The 14,619-nt window shown below is 27.9% G+C and overlaps 3 protein-coding genes across 7 annotated transcripts in view; 1 reads left to right on the top strand and 2 right to left on the bottom strand.

Annotated features, from left to right (window-relative positions):
• Positions 1–53: 53 nt before the first annotated feature.
• On the bottom strand, positions 54–10,412 carry LOC102676050 (mucin-5AC-like). Of its 5 annotated transcripts, none has more exons than XM_031510760.1 (17): positions 10,165–10,412; positions 9,892–10,043; positions 8,967–9,586; positions 8,610–8,790; positions 8,450–8,521; positions 6,797–8,347; positions 6,464–6,715; positions 6,273–6,374; positions 5,965–6,069; positions 5,451–5,592; positions 2,865–5,314; positions 2,385–2,795; positions 2,056–2,259; positions 1,442–1,974; positions 1,105–1,348; positions 887–989; positions 54–800 (listed from the first exon to the last, which is right to left on the bottom strand). In XM_031510760.1, exons 4-17 carry the CDS (start codon positions 8,712–8,714, stop codon positions 61–63), a joined length of 7,014 nt encoding a protein of 2,337 aa, XP_031366620.1. In that variant the 5' UTR covers positions 8,715–8,790; positions 8,967–9,586; positions 9,892–10,043; positions 10,165–10,412; the 3' UTR covers positions 54–60. The 5 variants fall into 5 exon arrangements, with proteins under 5 accessions (XP_031366620.1, XP_031366619.1, XP_031366621.1 ...); XM_031510759.1 differs by having other exon boundaries at positions 8,450–8,530; positions 10,165–10,411; XM_031510757.1 differs by having other exon boundaries at positions 61–800; positions 8,450–8,530; positions 9,932–10,043.
• Positions 10,413–10,920: 508 nt separating this feature from the next.
• LOC102676918 (PP2C-like domain-containing protein CG9801) lies at positions 10,921–13,821 on the bottom strand. The gene is made up of 7 exons (XM_006616347.2): positions 13,604–13,821; positions 12,946–13,246; positions 12,613–12,839; positions 12,347–12,547; positions 11,957–12,254; positions 11,384–11,873; positions 10,921–11,201 (listed from the first exon to the last, which is right to left on the bottom strand). The coding sequence occupies exons 2-7, from the start codon at positions 13,110–13,112 to the stop codon at positions 10,986–10,988; spliced, it is 1,599 nt and encodes a 532-aa protein (XP_006616410.1). The 5' UTR covers positions 13,113–13,246; positions 13,604–13,821; the 3' UTR covers positions 10,921–10,985.
• Positions 13,822–13,858: 37 nt separating this feature from the next.
• Positions 13,859–14,619, top strand: part of LOC102676687 (protein zyg-11 homolog B-like) — a 4,728-nt gene continuing 3,967 nt past the window's right edge. The window contains exon 1 of the mRNA XM_006616346.2: positions 13,859–13,877. The gene's annotated coding sequence lies outside the window, so the exon portion shown is untranslated. The remainder of the gene's footprint in view (positions 13,878–14,619) is intronic.

The raw sequence follows: 14,619 nt of genomic DNA on the forward strand, positions 1-14,619 counted from the left end.
ACAATTAGCATGATGTTCACCATTAACTTCACTTGTTTAACATACTTTATTAAAGGAGGGTCACGAGCCTAAAATGCTGCGGACTGCTTGATCAAGCACTGTGTCTTTTGATTCACTGGATTGTGATGCACTGTTACCACTACTGCCAGGTAATGTATTTGTAGGACGTTTTTTAAGATTAAGAATGCTATCAATGGCAGATTGTACCTGTGCGGTAATATCATCATGTTCATTATCATTTCCACTCTCAGTTGTTACATGAAGAGAGCTTGGACATTGAGTTTGAGAATGTAAGGCCAGTCCATCTAAGCTGTCTGTATCTTCTAATAAATCTCGTTCAAGATCAGTAGCACTACTCCAACGTTTTTCAAAAACTGGAGTATTATCTTGTTCGCAATTGTCTTTTATGACTGTATTTTGAACTCCAGAAACACTTGCACTTGGTATCGTTATACGACATTCACCATTTGCTCGTGTTCTTTCAGTTTTGGATGATCTTGTAACAGCCACAGCACAAGCACTATTACTACCACTATTATTAATATTTTTACATTTAAACGAGTCTGTGGTAGATGGATATACACCAAGTTCTTTTTGTATTTCTACCCACTCATCATAATCACCACTAGTACAATTTGCTGATTTAATCACTGGTTTACATTCCATTTCATCACTTAGAAAGTCATCTTCTAATTCACGTTTTACAGATACATTAGTTAATGATGGTGATAATTTATCTTCTTCTGTAAGACCAGGTTCAACCTTTGGCACCAATGGCTTTTCTTCTTTTTTAAATTCTTCTACAAATTAAAAATTTAACAAAAAGATTATTATGATAAATAAATAATATATCAGAAGAATTTATTTATTGATATGTCAATTTTACCATTAACTTTAGCCTCTTGTTCTCGTAACCTATTTAATATACTTTGCTCTTCAGCAACAAAAGTTCTATCAATCATCATCAATTCTGACGTTCTAACTTCTCGCTATAAATTTAAATTAATTGATTCATATACACAATTTCATAATATATTATATTATATTGAATATTAATTATAATTAAATAGAAAGATAAAAAATTGAAAGAATATTTTAACATACCATGCTTTCCATTAAAAGAAGATACGTATATTTATTCATCATAGAATTGAATTTTGATAATAGATGTTTTGCTGTTTCTTCAAACATTTCATCAGCTTTTGCTAAATCCTTAGAACTAAGTACTTGTTCATTTAAACAATGATATCGTACAAGTCGTTTACAAGCATCACGCTTGCTTAAAAATGGCGTGTTTACATCTGGATTTATCGCACCATTTTGATCAATTTTCAATTGTTGCTCTAATCTATAAATATAAAAAATAAAAATATAATAAAAACATAAAATTAAAGATTTTAATATAAAAATTATATTATATAGTATAAAAATTTATACTCACAAGTCACTACGGTTAATTTGTCTGCAAATTGGGCTAGAAGCAGGTCTTTTCACACCTTGTCTCGGACTTACTAAAGGACTTGAATTATTAGTGGGACTAACAGTTTGCTTATTAGAATTACCACTGTTATTTACAGGACTTTGAATTCTTTGTGATCCTTTGCCAATCATTCTAGGTGAGGCTACCTGTCCTGCAGGAGAGCCACTTTGAACTTGTATTTGAATAGGTGAAGAAAGTTCTTGTTTAACAGGACTTGATATTTGCATATTTGGTTTTATATCTAATGGATCTGTTTGACATTGAGTTGATTGTTGCATTCCTGTTTGTTGAGTTTGAATTGAAGTTAATTGTTGTGCGTTACTCTGCACAGTAGTTACAGAAGTGATTGATGGTGAAAAAATTTGCATATTGGCAGAGGACGGACTTAATATCTGAGTTCCATGATTCTGATAAATCTTGTGCTGTTTTGTGTGCGTTTGATGTACACTTTGATTATTTTGTACACATTGTTGTCCTTGCACATTTTGTGATATCTAAAAATTTTATTAAATAATTAAATAAATGGAAATATAAATGAATATATAATTATAGAATATAAGAAATTATATATATACCGAAAGATTATTCATATAATTATTAGATGAATTATTTTGTACCGTTGATGATGTACTTGGATTTAAGTTTTGTGAAGTTACTACAGTAGTAGATGTTTGTGTTTGAGTTTGCACAGCTGATGTTTGATTCTTATAAGAATTCTGGGATATTAAATTTGATGCTATTGTTGAAACTGCATTCACACTAAAACTTGTTTCTGTAGCCTATATAAAAGTTATATAGCATTGAATATTTTTTAATGCTATCTTATATCATAAATTAATTAAAACTTTTATTTTAATAAATATAATATATATTTAATAAGTATAATAAATATAATAAAACTTACACTACTAACGGAATGTGTTGTAGTACTGACAACTTTTCCACTTGCTAAAATTTTTGCTTGTTCTTGATATAACTTTGTTAAAATAGTTTGATCTGGTTGTGCACCTGATTTACGAGTTAATATAGCTTGTATTTGAGATTGTATATTCTTTAATAATTGTTGTTTTTGAGCAGGAAGTTGAATCGTCTGTACTCTTTGAACCATTTGACCATTTGAAGGAATTGATAAATGATTTCCAAGAGATGTTGGAAGCATAGGACCATTTGTAACAATTTGAGAAGATTCACTTTTAATTGGATTTGTACTTTGAGATACTATAGTGTTTAATTTATTAGAATTGTCAATTTTTTGAAGATTACTTGGATTCGTTGATATCATTGTTGGACGAGAAACCGTAATTGTTTTCGTTACCTGTTATTACAGTAAATTAACAATAAAAGAAACAGTAGATAGAAAAACAAGAAAGGAATCTACACGTACCTGTGTATTTCCAGTATTTTGAGTAGTAACTGCAGTTTTTGTTCTTTTAATAATTTTTGCCTTCTTTGGTTGATTACCTAAATTTCTGATCTGTTGTTGATTTAGATTATCAATAAATTGACTAGGAAAATTAGAATTTTGAATTTGTATATGTTGTGGCATTTGAGAAGGTGCAGCTTGTACTACAATATTCTGTATATTATTTTGAATTGTAGGAGCTCCACCAGAACTATTTACAATTATTTGACTTGTTGGCGTATTAATTTGCACTCCTTGTAAATTCTGATTATTTGTATCTGGTTCACCAATCACTATTTTTTGAGTTTGGTTTTGATTTTGTACCTGATTACTTGTATTTAATTGTCCTGCTAAAAGTTGTTGCAATAGCTGTTGACTAATTACTTGCATTTGCCCATTTGCATTTGCAATTAATAATTGATCATTAGGATTCAAATTACTCAATGCATTTAAAATTTCAGGAGTAATTTTTGGAGCATTATTCAATATATTATTTGCTGCTGAATTAAGCATTGTTGTAGTTTGGGTTTCTATTTTTTGAGATTCATTTTGTTGCATAGTATTTGCAGGAGAAGCATTTGTGATAACAATATTTTGATGTTGATTATTTTGTGTATTTAATCCTGGTTGTATAGCATTAATTGTATTCTGGGATTCAAAATGATGTGTATTTACAGAAGAGAATGTGTTTGCTGCAACAACTTTTTGTTGTTGTACATTTACATTTTGTTGTACACTTGTATTATGTAAAATAGCAGATGTATTTTGCTGTTGCATACTTGTAATAACATTTTGTTGTGTATGAGTTAAATCACCAATACCAGTCTGCAAATTTTGTTCAATATTTTGTACATTACTAGCTGCATTTTGCTGTAAAACATTAATTGTATTTTGTTGAATACTAGAATGTTGTTGTAAAACATTCATAGCATCATGTTGCATAGTATTGCAAGAACTTTGTTGTTGTAACATATTTAAAGAGTTATGCTGAGATCCAGAAGTTTGAAGATTTTGTTCAAAAACCTGTTGGACATTCTGAGTTTGCACAGTTTGTGCTGTTATTTGTTGATGTTGATTATGTTGATATATTGGAGTTTCTTGCTGCAATGTTATTGACTCTTGTTGATTTCCTTGCTGATGGCTCTGATTATTTTTTGTCATATTATGTTCATTTTGTATAGTTAAATTGTTTGATAAAGATTTTTGAACATGAGCATTTTGAGATATTTTATTTAAATTTTGGCGCATATTTGTAGTAACACAAGCATTTGTAAGTCGCACTTGACTAGATTTTTGTGTAGAAACATGAGAATTTTGTTGATTATTAGATGCTTGACTTGTATTAATCAATCGAGAATTTTGTACATTGAATGTACATGAAGGTTTTGTTGCTAAAACATCAGAAGCGAGAACATTACTATTTGGTTGTGGAAGGTTAGAATTTGATGATTGATTAGATTTTGTAGTTTGTGTGAGATTTTGTACATTAATATTTTTTGATGCTTGCATATCCAATGTTTGTAAAGATACAAGATTGTTTTGAACACAAACATTTAACACAGGACTGGATTCTTGAGGAACATTTACATTTTTTTGCTGATTATTTGATTTTGAACATACTTGTACATGCTGTGGACTAGCACAAGTAATACTTTGTGGAGCTGTAGAACTTACAGTAGTAGTAACTGTTGAAACACTGGATGGTAAAGGTGATTTAACAAATTTTTGTCTTTGTAATATAGTATTTTGTGTAGATTGTGTTGTCGTTTGTGCTTGTCCAAGAAGATGAGAAATAATTGGTGAATTTTGTCCACCACTTTGTGTTAATGATCGTATCAAGGCTTGAGCAGTTGCTTGATCCATTTCAGGTTGATTTAATTCTGGAGTACGATGTAAGACAACTCTTCCATCCTCTCCAAGAGCAAATCGTAATTGTCCCTGTATTGTATTCTGCACAGGCATCTGAAGTTGGGCAACAAGTTGACTATTAAATGTTTGAGATGCAGAAGTTTGTGTATTCGTTGTATTTGGTACAGGTACTTGTATCAGATTCTGAGCAGAACTAGTAGGTATTGTTACTTGGGATGAAAGTTGTCCCAAATTTTGTCCCGTATTTGATTCAACTTGAACTTGACAAGAAACATCTGATTCTGTTGTAAGATCAGTATCAAAAATATCATCATCATCACCAATTCCAGATATTTTCATTATACTAGCAAGATCCAATTTTGGTGGTTCATCATCTTTCCGTTTTGTTTTCTTTTTCTTTTTTGCTTTTTTCTTAGGAGGTGGTAACAAAGTTTGTTCAACAGTTTGTGAACATGATGTGTTACCAGTATTGGTATTTGAACCTACTTGTGAAATTTGTGGTTGTGGACTTTGTACCATTGCATTTTGAATCACTATAGAATTACCAGTCCCTGAATTAGCAGCTATATTAAAAAATAAATAATTTTTAATAAAAAATAAAAATTTTTTAAATTTTAAAAATAAAAAATTTTATTATTCTCAAAAATATTAGAAAAATTAATTCAAACTAATTAAAAAAATATAATTATAAAAACTTACAAGGTGCAGGACTAGAAGGAGTATGTCTAATTACTGGAGATGCAGCTGGAGGAAAACCATTAGGTACAGCGAAAAATGTAGGTGTAATGCCTTGTAATTGCATACCTTGTGCTGTGACAACTCTTACTAACTGCTGTTGTAACTATAAAAAAAAATAGATTTTGTATATGAAATAAATATATTTCATTTATTACTTAATTTAAAAAAATTTTTTTTAAATTGTCTTATATTATTATTTTTATGTATTTTTTAACATTATTCTATTTTTTACTTTTTTATTAAAAAAAACTTATCTATAATTAGACTTATATAAACTTATCTATAATATTAGATGCTAATAAGATAAAAATAAAACATAAAATGCATATAGAATCCAATTGATGATATAGCATATAAAAATGTTGATGAATTTGAATAATATATAAAATAATACATAAAAATACTTTTAAAGTATTAAGTAAGCAATGATTATGAACATGATGAAGTTGAATGATTGAATGGATGAAACCATCACCTGTGCAGTATGTGTTTGTTGTTGGGCACTGGCTGGCGTTCTTAGTATGAGTTGAACACCACCTGGTTGTTGCTGTACAATAACGGGTCCAGTTGACGGCAAAACCTATGTATGAAATGTGATAAACATATGAAGCATAAAGCAGATATTTGTGATACTAAAATGCATATAAGCTGTTATAATAAATATATCAAGCATTTTGAAAATAGTACAATATTGGTAGCTAGAACAGGCACAATGTGTATATTTTTAAATGATCACATACTAAACAGACATGCACATGATAAACATATTATATATGTTATTACCTGATTTAATAATAAACCTTGTGCTGTTGGTATCATTGTAGCTGTAGTAGGATTTGGTTGTGGTCCAGCAAGAACCAATTGTGGTTGAGTTTGTTGTGTTACCTTAAAATAATTTAATAATTTATGTTTCAATAAGAAAAAAATAAAGTTATTATTCTAAAATATTAATATATTTTAACAAAATATATTACTTGATTTGTAATTGTAGTAGTAACACGTTGTTGTTTTTGTTGTGATCCAGCAGCTTGTTGATTTGGAGGTTTTGGTAAAATTTGTGGTGGTTGTTTTGCAGGTTTAGTTGCAGCTATTTGAATTTGTTGATTTCCAATTAAATGCGTTCTAGTTACCAATTGTGTTGGCGTTGATTGATAACCTTGTGGTGTACCATGAATTATTTGCAATACTTGCATACCTTGTTGAAGTATTGGTGTATTAGGTCTAACCTGAAAATGACCATAAATGTTAAAAGATTATTTTATATCAAGTTATTATTATTTTTTTTTAAATATGAATTTATTTCTTACCACAGGTGGACCAGGACTCCCACCAGGTGCTGGACTTCTGTTGTTCAGAGAGTTATTTCCACTTAACAGATGAGGACTTTTTGCAGGAGGATATGGACTAAGTACAGGACTCTGTATTTGACTAACACTCATTGGACTCTGCATTGGACTTTGCATTTGTATATTAAAATTATTGTTTGATGTTGACGTTCCAACAGGACTTGGACTATTTCTATTAGATTGTATTGAATTTGATGCTGGACTTCTAAGTAATAGTCTGTTAGGACTAGGACTTGGTGTAGGTGGTGCAATGTTAGATGCTGGACTTTTTAATGGTATTGAAAATGGACTGCTTGGAGAACTAATATTTTGACTTTGAATATTTTGCATAGATTTTACAGTATTTATTGTACTGACCACATTTGATGGCTGAGACGAGCCCGTTAATGTTACTGATGAACTTAAACCAGGGTTAATTCCCTGTGAATACTGTCGCTGAGGTTGAAATCCAGTTGATTGAGAAGAACTTAGAGAAGAAGTATGACTCAGTGACATATTCGGTTCATTTGATGCAGATATATGCTGCACAGATGTTGATACATTAGATAAATTTGAGTGCATGGTACCAAGATGTGAAATATTTGTAGTAAGATTCACGTTTGAAGTATGATTCACATTTGTTGTAGTTGAATGAATTGGTTCACTAGAAGTACTTGTAAATATACTGGAACTTGTCAAAGTACCAGTATTTGATATTTGTGAAATGGTAGAAACGTTTGAATTTGGATGTTGCGATATTGCAGAACTTGGTACATGTGCAATATTTGATCCAACAATATGTGGTGCAATGCTTTGTATACTTTGTATGGTTTGGAATGGAAATTGTGTACTACTGGAATTCAAACTAGTTTGAGTCAATCCAGTTGTTAAAGCATTAATAGATCGATTAAGACCTTGATTTATGCTGGTAGTTGTTAGATTTGTATTTATATTTGGATTAATAGTAGTTAAACCAGATACTCCAGAGCCTGGAGATGTAAAGTTTGTGCTTAAACTAGTAACATTCTGGTTTATGTTTGAATTTAAACTTGTTAAATTCTGATTTACATTGGTAATTCCAGTATTTACACTGGGTAATCCAGAATTTATATTTGTTGAATTTAATGTATTGAGTCTATTAATTCCAGTATTTATACTATTTATATCCTGTCCCAAACCAGATAAACCATTATTAATACTGTTTGAACCAATATTTGAAGTTAAATTTGAATTTATGGTATTCAAGTGATTAAGGCTAGGATTTATTGTAGTTAGTCCTGTATTTATATTTGGCAGGCCCAAATTGAGTAGAGGATTTGATGTAGTGATAACATTAGATGTAAGGGATGTAAGACTGGTATTTAAAAGTGATAGTGGCAATCCCATATTAAGGCCCACCCCGAAAGTGGGGGTGGCCGGGGGTAGGCCCATACCAGTCCCAGAGGGATTTATGGTACCCTGATTTAAATGGTTTAATTGATTTACATATACTATGTGATTTCCAGTCGTTGATCCATTTCCTTGGTCTTGTGGCTGTAAGTTTTTAATAACAAATTTAATATAAAATTTAATGTAAACAAATATTATTTATTTACTTTAATAAATAATGTTTAAAATGAACATATATTTACTTACATTATTTGATGTTTGTTGTAAAGCAAATGTTAATGATTGACCACTCGAATTTTGAGCCTGCAGTTGTTGTAACTGTTGTAACTAAAATGAGTTACAGTAAAAATACGATATTGAGTATTATAATTCTTAGATATTAGATTTTTAATTAAAAAATTCATACTTGTTGATGTGTCAAAACAGCAACAGGATTATTACGCCGAGCAGTCGGGGAAGTTGTAGAGGATACTGAGTCCCCGAGAAGAGGGCGTGACTGAGGCTGCTGCATGCCCACGCAGCCCCTCTTTACTCTGGGCAGCGTCTAGCCACCTTTTCAGTTTATCTATATTCGCTTCTATATACTCCTATATATTTATAATAATAAATTATAAAAATTATTAATCAAAATAATAATAATAAAAATTAAATATATAATAAAATTATATAATATATTTATAAAAATAAAGATCTTTTTCTAAATTATAATTTTATATTTTAATTATGTTATTTATCTTATATATAAAATAACTTTATAACTTACCACTCATGAATTATAACTTAATGATAGGAGATTGTATTTGCGCTACGGCGCCATTCAACGCGTCTGCGACCTACGTCTCCTATTCCTGTCATGCATGTAACTTCTTATTTCATCTGTTATTTAGGTAATACCCTTTTATCTTTTTGAAATAAATCTATTTGGGATGTTGATGTTTATATTCAATATCACACTCTGATATTAACCATGTTTGAATATTAATTTCTTGTATATAATAGGTAGTTCTTTTTCGAACTACATTATCCATTAAAGAATAATTGAACAATTGCATTTTGAAAGTATTTTGACTTATTCTTAAAGCACATCTGTTGCAAAATTACATCCATGTATAAATACAATTGAACTACATTTTTCCATGACATAACATTAAAAATTGAATATATAAAACAATTCTATGTCACTTTATATATGTGGTATATTTTGTATTATCCCAATATAACATTTGACATATATTTTTTAGTAATTTTTAGTAAGTATTTAAAGCATTAATATCAAGACATTTTATATTTGAACTATAAACATAGTTCAAGATTTTTAAATTGTTTACCAATATCACATACACTATACTTATGGCTTCACAAATCTTATATTTAATTTGTACCCTGTAACATATAAACAATATTCAATTAATCATTATAGATAAAATAACATTTTATAATTTCATTCAAATAGTATTATTTTTTTCTGAATTTGTATAAAACTATTAATATTTAAAATTGTTAGAATTTATTTTATAAACCAAAATATATAATACTGTTATAAAACAATGTCATATACACTACATGAATTAACTATCACATTCTTATGATAAAATTATACTTATAAATATAAGCAACTATTTTAAAGTGAAAAAAAGTTTGGTACAAAAATTCGACAGCTGGAAGCATATTTTGAGGTTATAACTTACGCGCCTGTGTGCAAGCATACGTGCCACACAAGCCACTTACACGCATACAAGAATCGCATACATCTCACTCTCACTTATAGGTACCAGCGGCGCGCGGATGCACACAACAAAAGCCCAACTGACAAGGCGTAAACAAAAGAAAAAGCAACCATCTGTGAAAAATTTTCCGGTTCAAATAGCTGAGAAACCCAAAGAAGATATCCTAGATACGAGTATTTCATATTGACGCAGAAAAATGCGAATAGCGTCGTGATGAAAAATTGTCAATATTACCTCCGCGAACGCGGTTTTGCCACCCGTGTTTTCTTCTCGCGATTTTTCGTTTTTTCACACTTTTTTTGACATGATTTTAGTTCTGAGCACAATATTTTATTCCTTTACAAACAGAAACAACATACATGAAGTATGTAAAAAGAAAAATTCTTCTTAAAATAATAAACTTTTCTGGCACACGACAGTTCCATGTACGCGTTACACTATTCGGTGGCAACGGCCATCATGTATTTGTCAAGGCTGCCATTAGTACAAGTCTATAAAATCCCAAAGCTTTTACCATTGGCGACACCTTGGTTATGATATTGTAACTTTTTGCAGCATTCATTTAGCAAAATCTTTATTTTGATTGGTTAATATTTTATTTATAACCAATCAGTAAATAGAAAGTATTAGTGATTTTAATATGATAACTTTTTGAAAATTTTAAAATAAGATAGATTGGTAAATATTTTTAACTTAATGTTTCTAATATATAATGTATTCAATAATAAATATAGTATTTTTAAAATAAAATTATAAATTTTTATTTATAAATAATTTTTAAAATTATTTACTAATACTTTTACTAATTATATATATAAAATATAAATATATTCATATATACATTTTATTTGTTATAAAAAAAATCTATGAACTGAATTTATAATAAAATAAATATTATCATATATATATGTTTTATTTTAAATAATAAAAAAATTATATAAACAACTCATAATAAAACAATAATTTTAATTTAATTTATTTAAGAAAATGTCACTATTGAAAAAATTCTAATTTATTAATTTCCTTACAAATTAAAATTATAATTTATTAATTAATTATAAACCATATTCCGAATTAATAGATCCAACTACATATGCTACGACTGTTGCATGATCTAATTTTCCAGGAATCATAGAAACCTTGTCCAAAGTTTTTATTCGTCGAGTTCTTTGTTCTTGTTTAGAAAGTTGAATTAATTGGCCATCTTTATTTTGTGCATAATATAAATCTGTATCTTCCAATATTCGTCTTTTAGCGGCAGTTATGCGTACCTTATTATATGTAAAAATTAAATTTATGTTAGTATTTAAAATTACCATTTTATTTTATTATATGATATATTATATATTTCAGTTTTATTTTTTGCTTATTAAAAAATTAATGAAATCATGCAATTCATGCATATTTTGCATATTTTATTATTAAATTTCAATTTTAATATTAGATAACTTACAGCAAAATCCAAGAGAAGTTCACAAAGATGTTTGGCACTATTACATGGTGGGCCTTCTCCAGATACACCCCTTCTTAATAAATCTTCCATTCTAAGCAATGTCAACTCATGTCTTTGATATGCTTCAACTACAGGCAAATTGGATTTATTTTTATTACTATTGCCAGATTCTGTATGTCTCAAGTTTTCTGCAGATTTTCGACGCGTTTTTGATCTTCCTTCGGTATGATTTTTTACATTTGAGTCAGGTACAGAATTGTGACATGGTAAGATAGCAAATTTTCCAACTACAGGATCAAAATTATCTGAAATTCCGTCACTAGTTAAGAATACAATATCTCCTTTTTCAACTTCTGTCATGGCAAGAGTTAAATTATTCAATTCAGGATTAGAACCATCTACAGGCCCTAATGCTCCAAGAGCATCACGCATATCACGCATACAATGAATATCATGAGATCCTCTTGTTATTTCTCTTACTCCAGTTTTCCTACCAATGCCAAATATTTTTTTTATCTCAAACAATATCCTACTTAATATTTTTATAAAATTTTTAATTTTTATTCATATTACCTTGAATATACATAAGCTAAACTGTCACCAACATTACAGGTACATGCCATATATTTAATTTGTTCTGTATTAGAATCAGAATTTGGCAGTGGAAGAACTACACATACAGTTAATGTTGTAAGCATTCCTTGTTCTTGCAAAATTAATGAATGTGCAGCATGGAATGAACGAAGTAATGCTATAAAAACATCTTTTGTTGTATTCATTTTTCCATTAATTGAAGGACAAAAAAGAGCCTTATTTAAATATTCCATACTTCCATGTATTGCAGATCTAGCTGCAATACTTGCTTTGGTACCTAATATAATTTTATTCTATTAAAAAATACATACATTCCTATATTTTTATTTAATATTATTTAAAATAGATAACTATTTTCTATAACCATACCCCAATTAACACCATCAGCAAGTGCCAAAATTGCTGAATTTGATCGTGCTACAATACCAAAACAATCTGCTATTGGTTCTCCATTATTTGTATTATTTGTAGGATTTTTCTCATATAATGTAGTAGCAATTCCATAAACCATTTCATGAGGGCTAAACCAATCAACAACACCAGCAATTGCAGGAGTTGTTGTTGTTGATGCTAAAAAAAAAATTTTTTTAAATATATTTTTCATTATTCCATAATTTCATATATGGAATACATACTATTTCTATATTGTTCTCCTTGATCTAACATATCAATGTAGTCTATATCAATATCATTAATACTTAAATGTCTTTGTTGTATATTAACAGTTGTAAGTCCATTATCTGGGCCAGTATGAGCAGCAACTATATCTTTATCTTCCTGAAAATTTCCAAGTTGTCTGGTTGGTAGTTCTTCTGGATTTCTACCATGCAAAATTGCTGGTCCTTCTTGTTTAGTTTCCAAACTGAAAATATTATAAATATTTATAACTATGTTATAAATTTATTTAAAAATATTCAATAAAAATGCATTAAAAAAATTTAATTCAAAAATTTAAAAAAAATTATTACCCATCAAGATATCGTGTAATAAAACAACCACTTGTAAAATCTTGTGTTAATGATCTTGGACTATGCAAAGTTTGTTCTCCTTGACTTATATTTTCTACAGCTCCTGCCAAGTTGCTAATAGATAACTGTCGCATAAAACCAGCAACTTTTTTTCTCAAACTTGGCATTCTTTTAATTAAAAATTAAATTTAAATACAAGTGAAATGATTAATTCCAAATATCATTTAACATGACTTTATAAGACATATATCAGTATATTTAAATCATGATTTTATTTTTAAAAGCACATCCTTGTTTATACCTTAAAAATAATGAAAAAATTTTATTTTAATTATAAATTTTATGTTATCATTTCTAAGAAATTAAAAAATTTTTATTTATATTTATATTTATAATTATAATCGAAAGATTTAATATAATATACAAGTTATTAAATGATTAAATATTAAATATAGTATAATTTTTAAAGTTAAAAATCTATATTTTTGATAATTTCTTTATTCTTTAAATTTTGAAATCGAATATTATTATTATTCTATAAATTAAAATAAACATTAGATTTACTAGAAATAAACACTTTGAAACAATCTTTATATAAACATTATAATTATATTTAGAAAAAATGTTGATTACTGAGAATTAAAATTGTAATACATACTGAAAAGCACATCGTTTTCCACTTTACCGCCATATTGATAGTGTGTCAATAACCGAATTTCTTTATGAATAAAGTTTTTATTTCATTATGTTTACAAGAATAACAAGATTTCTATATTAAGAAATGTTTTAAGTTTTATCTATAAATATTCTTCACGAAATAAATTTTTTCATTAAAAACAATAAAGATGTCAGATTTTCGCAATATTGAGGTATGTATATTCAAAATCATTATAAATCACATAAAATAAATTTTAAAATTAATTTGAATAGAAAAGTTATAATTGATATTCATCTTTGATTCTATCATTGAACTTGATAATCATATTCATATATTTAACAATATGTATACGTCTATATTGTACTTTTTAATCTGTTTTGACATTTAGCAAGTCAATATGGCGTTCTCTCCACAGGTGAGAGACTACAATTTTCTGCAATTGTTTTCACAATTGTGTTTCAGTGTTATTTATAAAAAAGTTTATATAATAATTTAATGATTTTTTAAAAATATTACACTCACATAATAAAGTTTAGTATATTTAATAAATAACTTTCCAATTTCATAAATTTCTTTTAATACGTGTTATAATGTGCTTAAATGCATAGTGACACAAATATTTATTTCATTCAATGTGAACTTATCATTACGTAATCATTATTTAAAATTCTGTCACCTGTATGTTGGAAATAAAATTATTTATATAATTTTTTCTGACATTTCCTTTACATATTGATGCATATATAATTATATTATTTTTTAAGTAAGATAGATGTAACATATTTTTAATATTTTAACAAAATTTATTATTATAAAAAAATTAAAAATTGTGCATGCAATTTAATTTTTTCGCGGATGATATATATGTATTAATTTTCATAAAAATTGGTGTATTTCATTTTATATAATGTATGTTTAATATTAAAAATTTTAAATTCTGAAAATAGTATATCAAATATATACACACACCACACATACATACATATTATATATATATATATATATATATATATATA

This window comes from Apis dorsata, unplaced genomic scaffold, assembly GCF_000469605.1.
Source record: "Apis dorsata unplaced genomic scaffold, Apis dorsata 1.3 scaffold_257, whole genome shotgun sequence".
NCBI lineage: Eukaryota > Metazoa > Arthropoda > Insecta > Hymenoptera > Apidae > Apis > Apis dorsata.